This window comes from Vidua chalybeata, chromosome 25 (assembly GCF_026979565.1).
Source record: "Vidua chalybeata isolate OUT-0048 chromosome 25, bVidCha1 merged haplotype, whole genome shotgun sequence".
NCBI classification, from domain to species: domain Eukaryota; kingdom Metazoa; phylum Chordata; class Aves; order Passeriformes; family Viduidae; genus Vidua; species Vidua chalybeata.
The window spans coordinates 4,795,250-4,817,831 of NC_071554.1; the positions used below are offsets into that span (position 1 = coordinate 4,795,250).

Below are 22,582 nucleotides of genomic sequence, written 5' to 3' on the forward strand. Positions count from 1 at the left end.
GTCTGGCTGTTGGCCAGCCTGGTGTGGGGTTATCACTGGGTAATTCCCACCCAGGGCTTTGCCACTCTGCACTTGAGACACTGCTGCCTTTGTTTGCTTTTAGGTTTCTGGGATGTGCCCACAAACAGTAGCACAGCCTTAAAATCTCATGTACAAACTGCTGGTGTGAAGATTGTTACCCCTGGTGACCTGTGCTGTGCTGGCCCACTTGTCACTCGCTTCCTGCATGGACAGGTGTGTTCTCACCTGCTCCGGATGCATAAAAAATGGTTTGCTGACCATGGCTATTCCTGGATAACTTCAAACCCCTCCTGCACTCCCACCATTGCATTTCAGCTCCAGACTGGATGCAAAGCAGAGCTGGCTGCCCTGGCCTGGCCTGGGAGGAGATCCCCTGCCCAGCCAGACCCACTGGTGGGTGTCACATCAGTGGGGTTCTACTGTAGCTGCTTCCAAGCAACTACATTTGGTCTCCTGTTCAACAGGACAGTTCTGTTTAAACCCCAAAACACTTTCCATTAAAGATCTGGGGAAGGGTGCTGACTGCCAGGGAAGGACAGAGGCAGGAGAGGGGTCAGCGGGCACAGCCCTCAGAGCTGTCACAGGACAGTGGCTGTGGGCATGGGATGGACCAAGTGGCGTGGGCGTGGGATGCACCAAGTGGTGCATCTCAGCCCTCCAAGGAATCCCAGCACCTTCTGAGGTGACAAAGAACTTCAGCTTGCCAGGAAGTCCAGGGACACTCACCCAGATGTGCTGGTCACACAAACACATGTGTCTGAGTGCTCCCAAAAACCCCAGAGCTCTCACAGCAGGGACTGGTGTCAGCAGAAGGAATCTGGAAAGCTCAGAGAGCACGTGCACAGGTTGCTGTCGGTGCAAGGCTCAGCATCCAAAACTCATCCTCAGAAATGACTTCACTCAACAATTAACACAGTGTCATGACAGGAATGTGCTGATGCATTCTGCAAATATGTGATCCTGTTCTCACATGGCCACGGGTGAAGCCCTGGGGCACGATGTGTTTTTGCCCAGGAGATAAAACTGAAGGCACACAGTGATCCCCAGGTTCCCTATCCCTGCACAGGTGAGGGCCTGGTTGGGCTGTAACACTGCAGCAGAGCTCGGGGCTTTGTAGCAGGTGCAAGAGGCAGTGAGGGTTTTCCTAAAAATACAAGTACACAGGGAGCTGCTCAATGAATGATACCTCAGGGCATCATTTATGAATACCTCAGGGTATTCATTCCTCAGGGAAGGAAGAAGGACATGGAGCAAGAGGGGAATGACTGCTGCCCCTGGGAATCATCTGTAGATGAGATACTTTGCAGGGCACAACTGCACTCAGGCAAGATCCAGGATCCTTCACCCTTGATAACCAGAGTGGGAGGAGGAGGTGGCTGATCCTTAGGCAGAATTCCTTACACAAACTGTTAGATTTAACTAAAGGCTGGCAGTTGGCACATCGTAGGGAAACATGCCACAATTAGTGGTGGAGAGGCAGGGAGCAGATAATTAAAGTTTAATTAAACAAATAGTGCTATAGACTCAACAGTGTCATTTTACTGCTAAAACACAGGAGTTTGGCCACAAGCACAAATGTGATTTGGACTACTCCTGAACACCCACTGCTTCCAGCAAGTGATGGGCTGTGAAGGCAGGTCCCCACTGTGCTGGGACTGCAGTGTTTCAGCAAAAAGCCACACAAACACCACTGGATGCAAGAGGAAAAACAATGTAATATGTGAAATCCCTTTGTCGTGTCTCTGTTTCTTGCCAAATGCAGAGTGAACAGAGATGTCCCACTCTTGCTCACAGCCTTCCATATGGCAAACTGGGATGTGTTCAGGAGCTGCTGTCTGAGACAGAGTTCATTCCCATGAGAAGATGTACCTTGCTCAAGAAATACTCGACATCTGGGTATTTCAGGTGCATATTCTTAAAATATATCCTCTGAAATGCAAATATTCCTGCCTGAACCTCAATTTCATGGTGGAGGAGGATGTATTCATTACAGCTTTTAGCTGTGAGATAAGAATTAATTTCTAGATGGAATTTGAAACTGCACCTCATTGCTCCCTGCTTGGACAAAGAACAGAACCAGACCAAGCTGCTGCAGGAAGGATCACCCCTCACATGCAGACACACTTCCTGCCCACTTGTCTGTCTTTTTCTGGAAGAGGCTGGAGAATTCTGGCATCCAGATGGCACAACCCATTCCAAGGCCAAGGGATAACTGAATAGACTTTGAAGCAGACTAAGAATCAATCTTGTAGAAACCTAATGAAGGCTCCTCCTTGGAATTACCCATTATGGAAGCCTTCTCTCTTCACTGACAATACAGAGTGGGCAACATTCACCACCCAACCAAGGCATCTGAACCTTTGGAGCAATCCAGTTCAAGAACAGGCTGAACACTGCATGTCCCACCTGCTGGGGGAGGAGGAGGGGCTGGGCTGTGCCAACAGTTACCCAAATGCAGTGGCTGGTGCATCAGAGGGGAATCAAGGAGACCAGCACCTGTTTGGAGTGAGAAACAGAAGCAGCCTCTGGGAACAGATTTTGACTTGTCAGTATGCTGGAATAGATGAGGCACTGCCACACACCAGCTCTGTCTTCACTTCAGCTCTGTGACAAATGTACAGTTTTAATCACTGCAGATAACAAGGCCACTAGAAACTGTCCACCAGAGAATCATGGAATGGTTTGGGTTGGGAAGGACCTCAAAGCCCATTCAGTTCCACTCCATGCCACACCTTCCACTATCCCAGGTTGCTCCAAGCCCTGTCCACCTGGCCTTGGAAACTTCCAGAGATGGGGCAGTCACAGCTGCTCCAGGCAAGTTCAGAGCAGCTGTGCTTAGAGACAGGGTCAGTGATTCTGCAGAGCACAGGACACAGTGATGGGCACAGACCAAAATCACCCACAGTGGTGCCAGGCTGGGCACTCACACCCGGGATCAGCAACCCCAGCAAAACCAGGGAAATGGGGATTCTAAAGGGACAGCAACAGAGCATGAAGCCACTGAACTGTGAGCCTGCCCAGGAGCCTCCAGCATTTTTTCAGGGATTTCAGTCACAAAGAACTGTGACTAACATGCTGGCAGATTCTACCATCCATTAATTAAAAGCCTCAGTAAGATTAAATCTTCACTCTTCATTACGAAGGGTTTGCAGTTCAGAACAAAAGTGGGAGTGTATTTATTGAAGATTACTCAGTTCAGGGAGTCCTCCAGCTACCTGGATCTTCTGGAAATCTCCCACCTCTGCATGCAAGGGTCACCTATGGATCCCACAGCTAAATAACCGAGTTCATGATAAAGTGAACTGGGCAAACTTTGCCTTTTCCTGGGAAGATGAATTCTGCTGCTGACTTGCATCCCAACTGTGAAGGGTTTTAAATGTCCCTGTGCTTAGTAAGGAATGAAAGTGGTAATTCCTGCTTCTGCACCAGTGGTATCCCGAGAGACTCTGGGACGGAGCAACAGTGCGGGATGGGAATGGTGTGGCTGAGCTGGTGGAGCCAGTGACACCCCTCAGCTGTTTTAGGGAGGCCTGTGAGGAACAAGATGAGATCCTGGGAAAGGGCAGCAAGTTCCTGGCTGCACAGCTGCACATCAGCATCTGCACAACAGGCTGCAGCAAACCCTCAGGGAAAAATCCAAAAATCCAGGGGCAGACTGACTGAGGCAGCTGGGCAGTTTGAGCACTGTTAATCCCATGCACAGCTAAACCAGAGGGAAGCTAAACCAGATTATACAGAGTGAGATGATGACTGCCAGGGTTAGAAGGAATTCCCGCTGCATTCCACATGCATCTCTGTGGGGAACCTGTCTCACCACAGAGCAGCTCATCCACTCCCCTCTGGAATACCAAGCACAACCCATGCCAGGGACAGGCAAAGCAGCTCCCTGAAGCCATGGCTCGGTTCGGCACGGCAGGTCTGGGACAGGGCGCTGGGAAGAGCCAGCTTTGGGAAGAGACACGCTGTGCTCACCTTCCAAAGGGTGACGGTCATTCTTTGGTAACTTGGGGGAGAGAGGAGCACTGTATGGAGGGGGATCTTGGGAAAAGCGCTTTGTACCCCGGCCTGGTCCCTGCAGAGAGCCGTCTAACGAACTGCTTCTGTCTAGGAAAAGAGAACAAGCCCTCTTTAGGAGTGGAGACCTCCTGGGAAATGCAGTCTTGACAGAGTCCCCTGAGCCTTGCGTGCATCGCCAGCCTGGGCACCCACCACCTGCTCAAGCTGCAACCCAGCACATCTGCAGGGCTCAACAGAGCAGAGTTTGCAGGTTTTATCAGAGAAAAAGGGTGGTGAGAAAACTAACAAAGAATCTTAGCCATGTTTTGCCATATTTCACCCAAATAGCACCTCTAATTGACTTAATTCCATTTCTCCTCATGGCTCATCCCACACAATTCCTGCTGATCCCACAGTCACCTTTCAGATGCACGTAACCCTTGGACAACTGGCAAACAAGCCTTGGATGATTTGCAACCCCTCTGTGCCATACCCAGTGCTGGATTAAACTCTACTCCAGTTTTCAATCTCCCCCCTCCGTGGAGTCCCCAGGCGCTGTCACTGCTGCTCCTCTCCAAACTCATCCCAAGGATGGGACTCTCCACACGCTGCGCAGCAGGAGGGACATTGGGATGGGCTGGGACGTCTCTGCACACACGGCGTGGATGGACAAGGAATGGAAGCACTGACACTGATGGGGACAGCAGCCAGGTAAGTGACACAGGCGTGGCAGACCCTGTCCCAGCTGAGGTGACCCTCCTGCTGCCCCCTGCCCTCACAGGCCAGCAGATGCCAGCTGGGCCCTTGCAGCCACCCTGAGCACGGGTGACACGTGAGAGCTCGCAGCGTTCCTGGGGTGGGCACAGAGGGGTGAAATGCTCCTGCAAAAATGCCAGGAGCCACGACCAGCCCGGAGCAGCCCTGACAGCTGGCACAGGAGCAGCCCTGACAGCTGGCACAGGGCAGGGACAGGTGCAGGAGGGGCAACAGGTACGGCAGGGAGCGACGGGACTGACACCAAGGGAGATGCAGAATGCCCAACAAACGGAGGTACAGGTGGGGGGAAGCACCAGATGGGCACAATTGAGTTGATTAAGGAGAAACACAAAGGTAGAGAAGGTACCTGTTCAATCAGTATCCTTCAGGGAAATGAAAGAGCCGCTTGCACTGAGGCCCTGGACTCCATAGGAGTATCACCAAAATTCACTGTAACATTGCCAGAAAAACAAATTCCATCCTCAGGACAAATCCCTCTAGGAAACACTCACTGCCCAGAGGGGGAACACATGCTCTTGGTAATGTCTCTGGATAGCCCTGTGTCAAACTGCATGGCCTTCTTCACCCAAAAGCCACAGAATCACAACACAAGGTGATGATTTACAAAGGTGTCATCAGGTTTTGGTTTGGGCTTTTTTTTTTTAAAGTGGTTGATGTTAAAAACACAGCGAGTCAGGTTATAGAAGTTAATTCTAGGAATCAGAAGTGAGGTTGGTGTAAATTAATGAGAGGATAAACCAAAAACAGAATTCTGTTTTTAAAGGACAAGTTTTAAGAAAATAAAGAAATTGAGTAACAGACAGAGCTGTACTCAGATTATCAGGAATAAAAGGAAAATGCCTTCAGTTCAAAAATGACATAAACCTCATGAATGTGTATCATCAAAGCGGAAATAATCTGAAAGGGAAGGACCCCCAGTCTCAGTGGATAAATGCTCACTTTGAGAAGGATGCTGAGAACATGCAGATTATTTACTTGTTCATCCAAGGCCCTGCTCAGCATGGAGCTGTGCACCTCAGGATGGGGAGTGCAGGGATGAAGGGAGTTTTTTAACTCATTCTGTGTTTTGAGACAGTGCAAAGGCAAAGATGGGCCCGTGTTTCAGCTACAGAAGGAACAGAGCGAGGGGACACTGTGCAGAAAGGTGAGGATTGGGAGCAAAGGAAAGAGGGCTGTCCTTGCCTCCAAATGACAGGACAGCTGGGAGGATATTTCACCTCCCCTGCCTTGGGAGGCTGGTGGGGGGAAGAGCAGCTCACCTGCTGTGCCTGGATGGTGCTGTGGGCCATCCCAAGGCCATCAGCATGGACACCTTTAGGAATAGTGACAGTCACTCACCTCATCTTGTCAGCCCACTCAGGGCTTCTAATTTAGGACAATGCACCTTGCACTGACTACACTGGCACCTCCTCCCTGGCTGCAGAGCACACCTGCACACCTGGCTCAGGTGTTGATGCATCTGTGACATCCACCTGCACTCAGTACACTTGTTTGCTGAGACATGGTAGATTTAGACTGGATTTATGGAAGAAAAGTCTTCCCTGAGGGTGGGGAGGCTGTCCAGAGAATCTGTGCCTGCCCCAGGATCCCTGGAACTGTCCAAGGCCAGGCTGGATGGGGCTTGGAGCCACCTGGGATAGTGGAAGGTGTCCCTGCCCATGGCAGGAGGTGGAACAAGATGAGCTTTAAGGTCTCTTCCAACCCAAACCATTCTGGGATTCACTTCCAGCTGCAGCCATGCTGAGCACTGAGGGCAAGGCTCTAAGGATAAAAGAAACAGGACAGGAGCCAAAATATCCATCATTGACTAAGTCAGACAACTGAATGTCCTCAAACTGGAGCCTTAAGGGTGCAGAGGAAGCCAAGAATGACAGTGCACCTGAAACTCTGTGTCTGCTGCAGTAAATTCTAATAGAACTCAGCACTGTGTTACTGAGAGTCACTTGAAATGTGGTGTCAATATTTGAAAAAAAAAAGGTGGGAAAATGATTTTTACAATAAAATGCCTATGTCTATCCTCAGCAGGACCACAAGATTTGTGGCAGGCTCTGAAGGAAAGGGCAGGAAATACATATGACACATTCTATGGCAGGTGTTCATCAGAGGAGGCCAACCCAACAGCCTCCCTGTTATGGGAAATCCTGATCTATCACATGAGGGAAGAGACATCAACCTCATATACCTGGAATTCAGCAAGATGTTACACACAGAGAGCCAGCTGAGACAGAACATGAATTACCAGGAGCCTTTTTCTATGCACAGAAATCTGATTTGAGAGGTAAAGCTGTTGGCAGCACACTGAGAAGGAACATGAGACTGGGAGCAACTGCCAGTGAATCTGCCTGAGGATCATCCTTGAGCCCAGGGTCATTTAGCACTGTAATAACTTTGGCAGAAATTTTGGAGATTTACCAATGAAATCTGCTGATGCCTTCCCATGTCAGGTCAGACAAAGCAGCATTTAAAACCAGGCAGGAAGGAGATATATATATATATATAACCAAGAACCAGCAAGGAGGAAAATCCAGCAGCTAAATCCAGATGTGCACTTGAAGCACAGTCCCATGAGCTGGTGACCTGCAGGTGACAACAGTGGATGACAAGAACGGCGTATGTGACCAGGACAGGCTGATCATCACTGTTACAAGGACACAAAGTGACTGCAGAGGCTGCAGGGACCATGGTGGTGCCAGTGCTGTGGCACCAGCTCTCCATGAGCTCCTCCCCAGAGTGCTGGGTGGCACTCTGGCTGCCCCATGAAGTTTAAGTCAAACCAACACTGTCTGAGGAGAGTGAAAAGTAGTCAAAATATGAACTCCTCTGAGGGCTACAACTACTCTGCAACTACTTCCAGAAGAAAGAGAACCAAATTAAGCTAAAAGACAATATTAAGACCAGGAGACACGGACACCAAGTTGCCCAAGAATAAATTAGGGCTGGAAATTACAACACAGTTTCTAAAATCTCAGCATAAAACCCTGGAGCAGACTTCAGTGGAAAAGCAAAATCCACAACTCCAGAGCTAATCCAAGAAACTCCGTGTGCTGTGGTGCTGCAGCAGCAGGAGCCAGGGCTCTGTGGCCCAGAGGGTCCCTCCAGTCCCGTGTTTTCAGACGGCTCCAGGTCACATCATGCTCATGCTGCTATGAACAGCAACCAGCTGCCCAGTTCCCTGCAAAGGGCTGCTCCTGATGCACAACTCAGGCTGTTTCTCCTTATTTCCATTTACTCAGTAAGGCGGAATGGCAGGACACTGCTGACCTAAGGGCTGCTGCAGACCTTCCCTCTGCCCCAAGCACACACCCCAAATCTCCATGGCACCCACAGGGGTGCTCCTGCAAAGCCAGTTTGTTCTGGGAACTCAGACCAGCTCCCAGTCCTAACCAGTGGCCGTTTACTGGAAGAACCAGCCCCATACAATACATTCCTGTACTGCAGAGGAAACAAGGCAGGACATGCAGAGCTGAAGGTGAGACCACAGCAGCCTTGACATCTGGTGTGATTTAAGGATATACAACTCCACCCTCATTCCTCCATGACCAGCTCAAACTTCCCAAAATCACCAGCACTGTTTCCCTGCCCTCACCAGAAGCCACTGTAATGTACAGATTACCACCTTCTTTCAGGTGCCTGAGAAAGGTGCTACATGAGCAGATGCCCAACAAGCTCAGACATCAGGACGAACTGCAGGACTAGGTGCTGTCACACTTCTGACTGTGGTTAATTTTTCTTTAAGTGCTGCAAACACTCTGAATCAGAGTTCAGGATAGGCAGGTCTCAGCATTGTGTCATATCTGGTGCTCTGCCTGAGTTTCCCTGAATTCTGATTTATACTTTTCCACTTTGCCCAGCAGCCCAACTCTTGGCACAGCCACCACTGACCTCTCATGGAGGCTGGAAACTCTGTGTGAGCTCATCCATGCCCAGAGCTGAGTGCTTTCCCTCCCACTCAGGTTTTACTCTCTGTCATGATGACAGGGTACTGAAACATGGGGATTTCTTCTATTTGAGGGTTCCTCAGGGGAAAGCCTCCAGTCCCAGTAACTAGTCATGCTGCTCCCGTCCTTGCATATCCTACAGCTCCTGTCCTTGCATATCCTACAGCTCCTCTCTCCTGCTGGCTCCAGCCAGGAGGCGGCAGAGGATGGGAAGATCCTCTCACTCCCTAGACTCTGCCTAAGGTGTTTTGTGAGGTGCAATGAACAGAAGCACTGTGGCATTTGGCTGTTGCTCCTACACTTCATGGTTAGCAACTTCTCCTTAAACAGTTCTTCCTAAGTGCCCATCCTTTTACATTCATACAACTTTTGCTTTTCTTGCCAGAATCGTAATTATGCAGAGGATTAACTTTGGAAAGATCTCAAACAACACCACAGCTATTTGCTGACTAGAGGGGGAAGAAAGCAAGACAGGAGAGGAGATCAGCACTTGCCAAACACCTAGAGGGTGCAGACGGCTTTGATCCTCTCCACAACTGACATTCCTAGAGCAGGAGCTCCCCCAGAAGCCCTAGACAGCCTGAGGGGCAGCCATCACCCCAGGCCTGCTGTCACTGCCCAGCACTGTGGGGGAACTACTGGCCTTGTTTTCCACTTCTACTTCAGAGCAGTTTTGCAGCCTGATAATCTGCATCTGATAATGTGGCATGAGCTGTCTTGCTGGGGTGAGCTGCTTCAATGCCATGCCAAGGAAAACAAAACCACCTCTGCCTTGGATTGCTGCATGAGCATCACCCCTGAACAGGCCACGCTGTTAGCCAGGGCTGGATGCTGCCAGCAGATCCACGGCCAGCGTGGAAACCACTCTGCTTTAATTAATTTCTAATTACAGTTTATCTGCTGCATGTTATCACTCTCCCTTCCCAAGCAGTCTTTCACCTGAATTCCTAGCTGTATGAAGTCACCATAATCAGATCACGGGAAGAGGGAAGGACTGGGGGACGAGGGGAGGAGGGAAGACAAGGAGACAGCACAGATGAACGGAAACCTACAGCGGAGATGGAAACCAAACTGACAGGCAGAAAATGCAACTGGAATCCTACACAACAAGAGCCCTGCGGGCATGTGCACGACACTGGGTGTGATGCAATGAACCCTGTGAGAGGGCTCTGGAACAGAAGCCTGCCTTCAGAGATGGAGATAAAATCTGGGTTAAGACATGGAGCACCTGGGTCCCTACAGTGCCGCCCCCGCCCCAGCTCCTACCTGGTAGATACCTGTCGTGGTCGTACTCGTGTGAGCGCTGCATGTGGCTGTTCTGAGTGAAAGGCTGGTTCCCAAAGAGGTTGTCACTGCGCAGATTGTGGCACAGCTTCTCCAGGAAGCGGAGGACGTAGGTGATACTGTTTACTGCTGGCAGGTTCAGAGTGTGCTGTTCCCGATCAAACACAGCTGGAGACAGAAACAAACAGAGCCCAACACGTGAACCCCCCGCCAAGGCGGGAGGCTACGCCCAGGGCCGCACAGCCAGCTCCTGGATCTCAGCATCGCTGGGCTGGTGAGAGCCAACAAAGCCACTGCCTTCCGCTGCCGGGGCAGGCCAGGACCAGCCTGCTGCACCCAGCACGGGGCCGGGGCGGCAGCGCCGGGGAGCCGCGTCCGAGGGCACGGAAAAGATTCCAGGAGGGGCCTGCGCTCGCAGATCCAGCTACGCACGGGCTTAAAGGAGAAATAAAACCCGGGGTATTTCTCGTCTTTCCGTGAGGAGTTGTGGAATCCCCCCTGTTGTGGCTCTTCCCAGGGCTGGGGCAGTGTGGGGGGCCGGTCGGTGGGGCAGGATTGCTGCCCAGGCTGATGCCAGGACTGAGCACTGCCTGCTCCAGCAGCTGTGCCCGCGGGCCATGGGAACTGCTCCGCTCTGAGTCAGCTGCCAGCTGTTGCTTCACTGACACAGATGTGTGGCAAGAAAGAGAAGACAGAACTCTTCTGTCTGCCCCTGGCCTGTGGCTGCAGTGAGCTTCAGGACAGACATCTTCCAATGAGAGAATTCTTGCAACAACCTCTCTGGAGGCAAAGTGCTGCGGGCCCATTCTCACCTGAGATGACCTCTCCCCCGTGGCCTTGTTTTAAGAAGGAGAAGACTGTTTTCTGATGATAAGCACAATCAATGCAGGCCTGTACTGCTTGCTGCAGGACAACAGAAGCTCGAGCTGGTCCAAAATGGTCTGGCAGCTGCTGAACTTTCTTCTTGTCTAGGTGGGGCCCAGTGCTGCCGTTCTTGTTCAAGTAAATGCAAACTGCCAAGATGAGAAATGTGTTTGCCGTTAACCCACTCAAGAAAGTAAGAAACAGATGCCTAAAATCCAACCTGAGAGATGCTGAAATTTTAAGACTGTCCAATCAGTCACAAAGTGGAATCCACCACGACTGCCTGACTGCATCCTCACAGTGGAGCCGCTTCTAGAGGGGAATCACCCCCAAAATCTTCCTGCCTCATGCTCACCTTCCAAACTGCTGCTGTTTCTCCCATGCTCTCCCCTGCAGTCAGCCTGTAAAGTGGTTTCCATGCCGGCCAGGTAAGGTGGCTGTGATGTTCAGAGGGGAAGAAGGAATGCAGCCCCCACTTTCTAGGGGTTCCCACAGTGTTTCCTTTTTAGGGAAACTGGCTTCTTTAGGTTCCTCCAAAAATGGCCAATTACATTCTAAGGAAACAGAGGGCTCAGCCCATATCCAGTGCTTGACTCAACATGTCAAAAGCAGCCTTGCATTAGACTTTCCTGGCCAGATTCATCCTCAGCTGTAGCAGTGCATACACTCTTCACTGCTGCTCCTCCTCCTCCCCTATTCCCTCCTGTCCCTGTGTGCCTTGATATCCTGGCTGGAACTGGGCAGATCACAGTCCTTCAGCACCTCCTCTGCCCCTTGTGCAGTTCCAGCAGCTGTGCCTTGCATGGTGTGGGAGAGCTCACGCTCGGGGCTCACAAGAGGTGCTGCACACCTGACTGCCCCGGGGCACAATGGACCACAAATGTATCTGGAAAGCTGTGGAGTCACCAGCATGCAGGGGAAAGGGGTCCTTGCACTCAGCATGTGGGCTTGCAATCCTCCTCCTGCATTATTTCCAACAAAAAGATAAATGAACAGCTGCTCTGGATTCACGTGCCTCTCTCAGGCCAGCCTTTCTGGAGTGGTAAGGATTGCTGGCTTACAGACTTAGGAAGAAATGGGACTCTCTCAGGGTGTTGCTGCCTGCCTGCTGCAGTTCCTAACTGTGAAATCCTGTCAAGAATGTGGTCCAAGACCCTCCTTACCTGTGGGAGCCTGCATGGCAGAGCTGGGGATTGTAGCAGCGTCCTGGGGCACAGTGCTTGTGTCTGGCTCTGGGGTACTGGTTGTTGGAGAGGTGGGTGCTGGGTTCAGCAATGTCCTAGGTTTCCTCTGCAGAAAAAGAGGAGATATTTCTCCTTTTATCCCTGCTCTCCTTTACCACCCATGATCACTACACTCTCTCCTCTGCATCCAACAGACAAGGCACTGTGGAACATGACACATTTCTGATGGTGATGACGGGGTGTCTCAAGAACCTAGTAATCAATACGTGTGTATTTTACAAACCACAACCCTGAGGAATAACAAGCCTGGAATCTGCCACCTCTGACTCACACTAACCACACACAAAGGACAGGAGAGCTTATTCTACCCTTTGGCTATCCTGTCATGCTCCCAGCATCTGCCATGCTACTCCACAGCCAATGCACTTCCAAAGACAAGGATTCTTGATGGAAATGATCTTTAGGACACAGACATTCTCTACAGCTCTGGGGCTGGGCTCTGAGGATACTCCCAGCCCACATACCCCTCTGGTCTCCTACTTGCTGCGGTCACACAGCCAGAGGCTGAGATAAAGGTGCACAAACACATGCATGCACCAACCCATGGCAGGACCTGCAGCACCTGCTGTTCACCCGCCTGCATCAGCAACAGCTTTTACCTTACTGCCAGGCTTGGGGCCTCTCTTTCTGGGGAATTTCAAAGGCTCCACTGACTTGGAGGGTGTAGGCATGGGGTGGTGGATTAGCGCTTTGGTCGTTCGACCACGCTTCTTCCCTGTTTTGCGACGCCTTTGCCCTTGTTGATGCCCCAAAACAGTCTTTGTGCTACTGTGCATGCTAGGTTTCTCCGAGTTTACTTCGGAGGCAGGTAAAGGGCTCTTTGGAATCACAACTGAAATAAAAAGAGAAAAAGCAAATGTAATTAAATCAGGTGAGAATCAGAACAAGAGCAGCCTCCATCTTTATACAGTGTCACATGGAAAATCCTGGAGAACTCCCAGACCCCCGGGTGGGGGACTGCTCTCCATGCCAGAGTAAAAACCAAACACATGGATCCCCAGCTCAGAACTCGAGCTGGGGGACACTGGGGCTTAACTTGGATAGGCTGAGCTCCAGAAGGATCATGCTTGCAGCCATACCTTCCTTCCTGAAAATAACTGGCACCTACAGCTCTTCCTTCTGCGAGTGGTGACCTGCCAATGGCCACGGAAAAGGCTCTGGGAGCATTCCTAGGAAGGGACCAGCCAAGACCTGTCTGACAGTCACAGAGTCAGTGCTGCAAACACTGGAAATCCCCTCTCAAGGCTGATGTCAAATCTGTTCTGTCCCTAAATTTCCAGCAAACTGCAGTGGAAGGGACCAGCTCCATCCTCACTGCCTGCAAGGATTACTGCTCCTGGTCCTGAGCAACAGCTCATCTCTGCTGGAACAGCTGCCTGCTCCTCCACATACTACCAGAGGGAGGTGTTCCTTCTTATCTTCTCATCCTTTCCACCACAAAAACAGGTTTCTGGTATACTTGCCCACACATCTCCTACATTTGTTCAGTCATCTTTCCCAAGCCTGCTAAAGGCCAGAGATATGCTGGCCCAGCCTAGCAGACCGGTATTTCCTTCTGTTTTAAATTACTACTAAAAAGAAACAAAACAAAATTCTGCTGCATTTTGAAAACTGCAGACTGATCTTTAGGATGTCTTTTTTCTTACATCTGGAAACCTCAACATAGGGGCAAGGAATTAGGGAAAAACACAGGCAAACACTTTTGAAATCAGGGGCTTTGTAGTTAAGGAAAAAAGTCTAAGCTAGGAAAACAGACAATAAAAGATTGATACCAGGATGGCACAACTGTAGGCATATACAGAGATTTTAAAGGTTTCTGTAATGAGGTTTTAGGAGCAGTTACTGTGAACAAGGATTTGTTCCCCTGGCACAATGAAGTTGTGGCTGCCTCTGGATCCCTGGAACTGTCCAAGGCCAGGCTGGATGGGGCTTGGAGCAACCTGGGATAGTGGAAGGTGTCCCTGCCATGACAGGGGGTTGGAATGAGATGAGTTTTAAGGTCCCTTCCAAACCAAATCACACAGTGCATCCAGGATCCAGCCTTATTCTGCTTGCCATGTGGGCATGTTTAGTTTTAATTTTATTTCCTTGCTTTTGTGCATTAGCAGTCTGTATCAGAAGCTGGGAAGAAGCACACAGTCATCAGGATCTATCTGACTTCCTGAATAAAGACTTTTTTTGTGTCAGGCAGACACAGGCAATGTGGCAGAAACAGGGTTTTACTACTTTTTGTCTGAGCTGTTAGTGTTAAAAGCAAGACTGTTTTGCTGTTAGGAAAATGAATGTGATAGCTCAGGTGCTTCTTACAGCTGATGGTACTCCAGAAGTGTCACCTGCTCCAGGTGACATCTGGCACTGAGCTGCAGGGAGGAATGGCACAGGTAAGGCAGGTGCTGATCATGGAATTGTGGGGCCTCTGGTTTCAGGTGTGCAATAACTGATCCCAGCAGAGGAATGTTTGTATCAACCTATTTATTAGAATCCCACAAGCTGACAGAACAAGGATAAACACAGGTCAAATGGAACAGGTTGCCCAGAGAATCTGTGGCTGCCCCTGGATCCCTGGCAGTGCCCAAGACCAGGCTGGATGGGGCTTGGAGCACCTGGGACAGTGGGAGGTGTCCCTGCCATGGCAGGGGTGGAATGGGATGGGCTTCATGGTCCTTTCCAGCCTACACCAATCCATGATTCCATGATTCTAAAACTCTCCATACTTCAAAGAAACTGTTAAATATCAAAGGGATGTGGAAGCCAGGGCAGGCAGCATTTCATTTGAGATCTGCACAACACTCAGTGTCTAAACCAAACTGTGCCACAATGAAGTTTCTCTAATGTGGAGGAAAAATGGAAAATTCTACAAACAAGCTGTTTGTAGAGGCAAACCCATGTTCTCAGTTTTACCAGTAACAAACCCAGAGAAATGGTGCATTTGGGAAGTTGGCATGCAGTAGGCAGAGCAGCTGGACTGCACCCTTTGCTCCCAGGCTGGGAATCACATCACTGGGAACTCATTGCCAGGAAAAAGGAGACTGCTGTCAGATGAAGTCCTGGTGCAAACTTCCACTATGTAATCTTATGTTAATAAGTGATTTCATCTTTTGGTGAAATAAATGCAAGAAAAATCTGTTGCCCATTTCAGCTGTAAAGACAGTACATGCAATAGTAATTTGCCAGGCTTGAAGAATTGGTTTTGGGATTTGGGCGATAAAATCCCATAACTGGGGGCATGCAGATCCCATGATGGGACACATCATGTCATTCAGCCACCCAGAGGAGTTCCCACTGTGCCTGTGCCCCTGGCAGCACATCCCTGGTCCCTGCTACAGCCACGGCTCCTGCAGGGTTGGAGGAACTGCCACAGCAAGGGAGGCTGTTCACTGAAACAGGCTAAATTACATCTAAATGTGCAGCCAGCTCAGGCCAGAGAGACACAGGCTGTGACCTAGATTGGTGCTGTGTATCCAGCAGTGCTGCTGAGCACAGCCCTGAGCACAGCCCTGGACAGGCACTGATGTTTTCCCTGGGGCTGATTCCATCAGACTGATGCAATGCACAGACATTTTTCTGACCCGCAGTGATTTAATGAAATGAGGTCTTATCCTCCCACGATCCAGCAGACTTGCCTGGCTTTTTGTTGGATTTGAACCAGAATCTGAGCAAACACCAGCCTGTGCTAATACATTTCTCTTGTCCTACCAGATACATCAAGAGCTCCAGAGCAGAGTCCTCCCACCCAGCTGTACCTGCACATCAATAGTGCAGCCCCCAAAACACAGGGTTACAGCTGGCCACACCCTGCCTCATCCCCAAGGCACCACTTCCAGTGACTGGATGCTTCCTAAAGGAGCCTGTAGTTTCTTTTCAGGTGTCTGTTACGTTCCTGCAGGATTTCAGCCCCTGCTGTCATGCAGAAGTGATCCAGAAACACAGGATTGCTATGCAGGGATCAGTGCCCAGCACTCAGCCCTGCCTGCACCCACCCCAGCACCCACAGAGCTCCAGAGGTGGAAACAGCTGTGCCCAGCAAGCAGGATTATCTCACAGGTCCAAGCACTGCACAAGTCTCCTTTAACTGCCAAAAGCTTCAATTTACTGCATCTTATTCTTACTGTTACTACACCTTAATTATTAAGGATCTAAAGCTATCAAAGAGTGTCCAAAGAGGGGCCACAAAGATGCTGAAGGGCCAGGAGCACACAAGGAGCAGCTGAGGTCTCTTGGTGTGTGCAGCTGGAGCAGGGCACACTGAGGGCAGAGCTCAGGGATCTGCAGCTCCTCCCGAGGGGCAGCTCCCAGCTCTGCTCTGGGACAGGGACAGCAGCCAGGGCACGGCTGGAGCTGGGCCAGGGCAGCTCAGGCTGGAGCTCAGGGAAAGGTTCTTCCCCCAGAGGGTGCTGGCACTGCCCAGGCTCCCCAGGGAATGGGCACGGCCCTGAGGCTGCCAGAGCTCCAGGGATGCCCAGGGTGGGGTTGCTGGGGGGGTCTGGGCAGGGACAGGGGCTGGGCTGGATGATCCTGGTGGGTCTTTTCCAACTCAGGATATTCTGTGATTCTATGATTCAGCTGGAAACAGAGACAGCAGCTGCCAGAGACATCCTCACCTTCTTCCTTGTACAAACCACGAAGAGGAGCCACATTTTCAGAAAATCAAGTGGAGCCTCTCTTACTTAAAAAATCAGCTCTTCCTGAGTAAAGCAGCATCTCTGTGCCACAGCTTTGTTGCTCACCTGAGCTCTGAGCAATCTAACCATCCAAAGCTGGCCTTGCTTTGGAGGAGTTGAGCCATGAAACCCTGAGATCCCTTCTGACCTGAATCTGAACCCATGGTTATTTCAGCTCATTAAGGAGACAGAAAACTAATAATAGGAAATTTTCTGCTGGCTGAACTGTCTTGTTTTGGTTCACACAGGCATCCAGGACAATGGCAGACATGGAGGAGGAGGAGGAGGCTGGCTCCTTGCTGGGCTGGCTGGGATTGGATCCATTTGGCACAGTGATAAACATCACCCTGAAGATGCAGCTCAAACACGGCTGAACTCTGAGCCAAAGAGAAGTGGGGCACCACTGATGATGTTATTCATCAATGAAGGATTAGTTTAAACAAGAGTTTTGAGCTTTCTGCAGAAACAAAGAGACTTAACAGAGAATTCCTGATTTCAGGCTCTACTTCCTAATGCCAAAATATCCTGTCAGCTGATACACAGCACCTGCAGCTGCCCACCACACTGTGACTCAAACTCTTGCTTACAGGACACTCTGCACAGTTGCCATCCACACTCTGAGGGTTAGTCAGTGCTAGGAAGCAGCATTTGTCACCCACCAGCTTATCTGAGACTTGTCACAGCTTGAAGAAGACAAAATTATGTCCTTGGGACAAGAATTACAAAGTCAAAACGTGTAGAAAAATATGGAACATAAAAGTTTGAAGTTGCAGAAAGGTTTCCTGCCCTTCTCTCATATTTACAAGGTTCATTTACCAAGAGCTGCAGGAGCACAAATCCCAAATTCCCATTTTCTGTGCCAAGGGCTCTGTACTCTCAGATGCAGCTGTAGTTCATGTGCTTCTGCCTGGAGATCTCTGCAGTGGCCCCTGCAGTGTCCTGAAGTGCAGGGGGAGATTTCTGAGCACACCACTCTTGCCCACTCCAAAGCCCTTCTGCCAGATGTCCTGCAGGCCACCCCTCCAGTGTCCTTTGGCTCACTGCCCCTTGTCCATCTTCAGCACTTCCCAGGCAGAAGCAGCACTCAAAGAGGTGGGTTAAACAGACCCAATTAAGGTAAGTCTTGTTGAGATCTGGCTGAATCCTTCCCTGCGTGAGGCATTTCAATCCTAGACATCCTGAAGGTTGGAGCTGGACAGGAACCAGAGCTCATTGCCTGTCCCAGAGTAAAATGTGAAAGCTTCAAAGCCCTGTGATTCTTCCCAAAGCAGAGACCATAATCACTGGCCACCATCAGCATGACTGGGACAGAAATACAGGTCCTGGAAAGGCTCCAGACTTGGACTGTCCTGATCTCTCAGCAGACATGGCAGACACAACACAGGACAAAGGGCTGGAGCACGGGTGGGAGACACAGGCTCCTTGCAAAGACAGGAATTAAGAACAAGACTCCAAATCCTGGAATTTAAAGGGTGACCAAGCTCCTGTCACCAAGGCTGGAATATAGTGACAAGCAGAAACAAGGTGTGGAGTGTGAAATCCTTGAAGTGTTTTGTAAAACTGTGTTTAGACCCTTTCATCCTGATGGGAAATTCTGCTCTCCCTGTGGTTGTCCTACACAAACTGTCACCTTGGACACACTTTAGGCTAACTTCACTCTGCTTCCAAATCAACAGAGGATGGTTGGGCAGAGCCACCAGCCCTGCCTGCAATCAGCAGCTCAGTCAGGCACTTTTAGACCCCTATAAATAACCTGGAACACTCTTTTTCCTTGAGGTTGTTCAATTCCATCCTGAAAGCACTTCCAGCCTGCACAGGCACAGCCCTGCACCATGTCCCAGTGAACAGGAGTGTTGTTACTGGTCAGAGATCCTGCAGAAACAAAGGGATGACCCCAGTCCTGTTCAACCAAAGAGAAGGCGGTTCCAACAGCAGGGTCCTGCTGAAACCTCCTGCCAAGACTCAGTAACACCCTGAGACACTGAAACTCTGTTTTGGGCCAGGAAGCATGGTGGAAGGAAACATCCTAAACAAAACCCAGATTCTCTGGGATATGGAATATTTAAAAATAAAACATGAGGAAAAGTCATGTTGAGAGGAAGGTCTAGACACTGAGAGTAAAGACAGGCTGGAGACCAGAGGAAACTGCTTTTCCCAGGTCAGTTCCTCTTCTCAGAGGCTCCTGCCAGCCTCAAGACATGACTCAGTAACCTCAGGTCTCTGACATGCCATGGTTCCCCACTGAGCCACAGACTTGGTGCTTGCTGAGCCACAGGCACTGTCAGCACCCCACAGCCTCTTGCAGTGCTGGGCTCCCTCACCCAAGCCCCCAAACCCCAGGTGTATTCCAGGACACACATCCAAGCTGAGCCAGGGTCAGTGCTAAGAGCCTTGGATGTGTGCTCCAAATAGCTCAAGAGATTTTTCTTGGGATCTTCCAACAGCAGCCTCAGAGGCAGCACCACCCAGGTCCAGGGCTGGTTGTGTGTTACACTCATGGATAAAAACCTGAACTCCTCTGTGTACCCTCCTTCCTCCTGCTGTTGGTGTGTAAGCTCTACCTGTGTGGTCCCCAAACCAGCCATGCCAGTGCAAAGCAATGTCACACAGCTTAATGTGTGAGCTCCAAAGCCCAGCTCAGTCCTGAAGAGACAGTAATTAATATTTTCCCATCTCCTCCAAGCAGGAATGCACAGGATCTCACCTGAGCTGTTACCCTGCCAACTACTCCTGATCAGGCTCCTCTTCCCACCACTATATTCTCACCCTGAAGAAGGAAGAGAAACCAGGCAATATCCAAAATAAAATAATAAAATACACATTACCTTTGCCCCTGGGCAGGAAACCTAGCAGCTGATCATCATCTTCCTTTGAGGAGACAAAGCAGTTAAACAACAAATCACATGGCAGCAATGGTGGCGAGAAATGAAGAACTTCATGAACTTTCTGTCCAGGGTCGGCATCTTGTAACCCCCCGGAGTCAGTGCAGCAGCCAAGGCAGGCAGCTCTGGTCCCAGGGTAACGCAGAGCTGTGAGCCCAGGGTGGATGGAGCTCCCCTTCAGCCTATTCCCATGGTAACTACCTAAAACTATTCACATTTGCTTGCTCTGCAAGCAGAGGAAGCAGCAGCCGAGCCCAGGCAGAGGGAGCAGGGTCTGGGAGCACACACAGACCTGTGCAGGCACTGACCAGTGCCCTCAGTGCCCTCACCCAGCGCCCACCAGCCTTGGCACAGTGGCAGAGGACGAGCTCTGTGTTAGCTCTGCCCTGCCTGGCTGGGCTTGGGGCTTTCTGCCAGCTGGGCTGCTGCCAAGGCAGCAATTCCAGTCCTCCAAATTCCAGAGCTGGAGCAGCTTCCAGCTCTGCCTGCCCAACCTTAACGCTTTCACCACTGCCCCTCTCCCACTGCACAGAGTCACCCCTCTCTCTGTCACAGAGCATCCAGAGGGGTGCAATAGGGGGTAGCAAGCCCATCAGGAACTCCAGAGCAACCTGGCACCAGCCAGGGCACAGCCCAAATGGAGGAATAGCACAGGCACCTTTTGAGATGCAGACACTGAGGGTTTTACCTGTTTCCCTGGGCAGGCGTGTCCCTGCTTCCCTGTGTTCAAGGTGACAGCATTTCCCTGCCCTCCAGCAGTAACACATGAAACATGGGAGCAGACTTAAGGGACACTGGTGTCTGTATGTGTGTGTGGGCAAGATCCTGTCACAGGCTGCTTTGATTGTAGCTGTCCTGTGCTGGGCCAGGAGTTGGAATTGATGATCCTTGTGGATATCTTCCAGCCCAGGATGTTCTCTGACTCTACACCCTCAGAGCAGAGCTCCAGCTCATAGCCAACACTCAGCTGAACAGAAAGTCCACTTCACCTTATATTCCTAAAAGCCCAGATATGTATTTAAGGGTAAAAAAGTCCACGTATAAGAGGTATGAAAAGACATGTAAGGTGCTGTACACAATATATGAGGAGTGGAGTAGGGATTCCTGGCCAGTGGACATTCCTGGGAGCACCCCACTGGTGTGGTGGGATGCTGAGGGAAGTTTGCTGCACACACACAGAGCTCCCCCTCCTTTGGGACAGCCACTGGGACCTGCCTCCCCCAGCAGCTGCCAGGCTGAGGTGGAGAAGCTGTGGGTGCACAGGATGAACTCTTCCACAATCTGCCTTGCTCTGTAGCCCAGCAGAGCCAACGTCCATCCCCGGCCCATGGCCAACGTGGAGAGAGGACCAGGACCCAGCACAGGCACTCCCAGAGCTACATGTCCCACATGTGGTGTGTTGGTTTGGATCCCCCAGCTCCAAAGTGTGCAGCATGCAGACAGGAGATGCCCACGAGCCCACAGCCAGCTGGCCACTGGCCACAGAGGTCTCCCAGCAGGCTGCTGCACAGCCAGCAGGCAGCAGTGGAATTACCAAGAGGGCATGCAGGCTGCTCCTCCTTGCTGTTTGACCTTCCTTTCCTTCTTTAACACACACGTGGCCTAATGAAAGCTCCATGGAGTGGCTGGCTGCTCCACCAGCTCCCTGCCCAGCCACTCCAGCTAACAAACACTGCTGGGAGTGGGAGGCCCTGGAGATGGAGAAAGACCATGCCTGTGAGAAGCCCTGCACTCCTCCACCTCTGCTGGCAGCCAGCAGCAGAGACAGATTAGAGCTGACTGGAGTTAGCAGCATTAAATAAACATGCCTGCCCTCTTTGAAGTTCTGCTTCCCTTGAACATGAGCTCATTCCACTAGGCCTCTTTTTGCTCAGCCCCAGGAAGCCACAGGGTTACTCATTCTCCATGGAGTTAACTCTTCACAGGATTCCCCAACTTCCACAAGGGCCTCACACAGCCAGTCCAGTATATGAGCACAGACCAGTTTACCACAGTAGCACTTGACTGCATGCATGTCTCTCCAGTTCTCTTTAAGAGGAATTCCCACCAGGAAAGGGAAACTGCCCGACTCCACCACATGGTCCTGCAGGCTGCAGACTGGCACATGGAGAAGGTTTATTGCAGCTCAAGGAAAGGGCAATTCCTCTGTGGTGATGCATCCTCCCACCCTGCCAAGAGCAGCACTCTCAGGTCTGGGAGGACTGTGCTCAACCCTCCACCACAGCAGGGCTGAGGAAACATGGAAGGAATTTCATTAGAGAAAGTTCCCAATACTCTGTTCTTTCGGTTTAATCCCCCAAAGTGCAAGTCAGAAATTCTTGGTCAGGAGAGGGAGCAGACAGTCACAGAGGGAGAAATAAAAGCACAAAGACAAGGCTGATCTCAACTCCCTGGCATTTTTGCACGGCTCATGCAACCCCTGCCAACCCCTGCTCTTGTCCCAGGAGTTGAAAAAAAAAAGGACAAAGAGAGCAGAAATCTGCCAGAGAGTAGGGCTGCCTCTGCCTGTGAGTGGGGAGATGTGACTTTTCAGGGGTCACTATTTTTGTACACAAGCAGGAAGTGCAGAGTGACTGCATGTGGAGACCATGGGAAAGAGAGAAGCCATCAGAGCCACCAGCCAAGGGAGAAGCACAAGCTTCCCAGGATGGCACAATGGGATCTTGTTTCTGGATAACTCACTGGCCTCTGCTCACTCGCAGCTTCAGCCCCTGGCAAGAGGAGGCTGGGGAGGAACAGAGCTGCCTGTGCTGGGGCTGAGGGTCAGACAGGCTCCCACTTCTCCTGAGAAGGCAGCTTCCACCGTGCTCCTGAAACCTTCCACCCCCAGGTCACTGCCAGGAAAGCTCCCACCAAACACAAACATGTCTTGAGCCACTTGTGCAGTACCTGAGAGGCAGCCTGGAGGTGCCTGG

The 22,582-nt window shown here is 50.9% G+C and overlaps 1 protein-coding gene across 9 annotated transcripts in view; it reads right to left on the minus strand.

Annotated features, from left to right (window-relative positions):
- The window catches only part of SCMH1 (Scm polycomb group protein homolog 1), a 60,869-nt gene that overhangs the window by 6,882 nt on the left and 31,405 nt on the right, over positions 1 to 22,582 (minus strand). For 4 of the 9 annotated variants that reach the window (XM_053964597.1, XM_053964599.1, XM_053964598.1 and 1 more), the window contains 5 exons: positions 12,724 to 12,956; positions 12,044 to 12,170; positions 10,829 to 11,029; positions 9,999 to 10,184; positions 3,994 to 4,125 (listed from right to left, as the gene is read on the minus strand). In XM_053964597.1, the coding sequence (XP_053820572.1) occupies positions 3,994 to 4,125; positions 9,999 to 10,184; positions 10,829 to 11,029; positions 12,044 to 12,170; positions 12,724 to 12,956 (879 nt within the window). The remainder of the gene's footprint in view (positions 1 to 3,993; positions 4,126 to 9,998; positions 10,185 to 10,828; positions 11,030 to 12,043; positions 12,171 to 12,723; positions 12,957 to 22,582) is intronic. The other 5 variants (XM_053964602.1, XM_053964600.1, XM_053964603.1 and 2 more) reach the window with 4 other exon arrangements.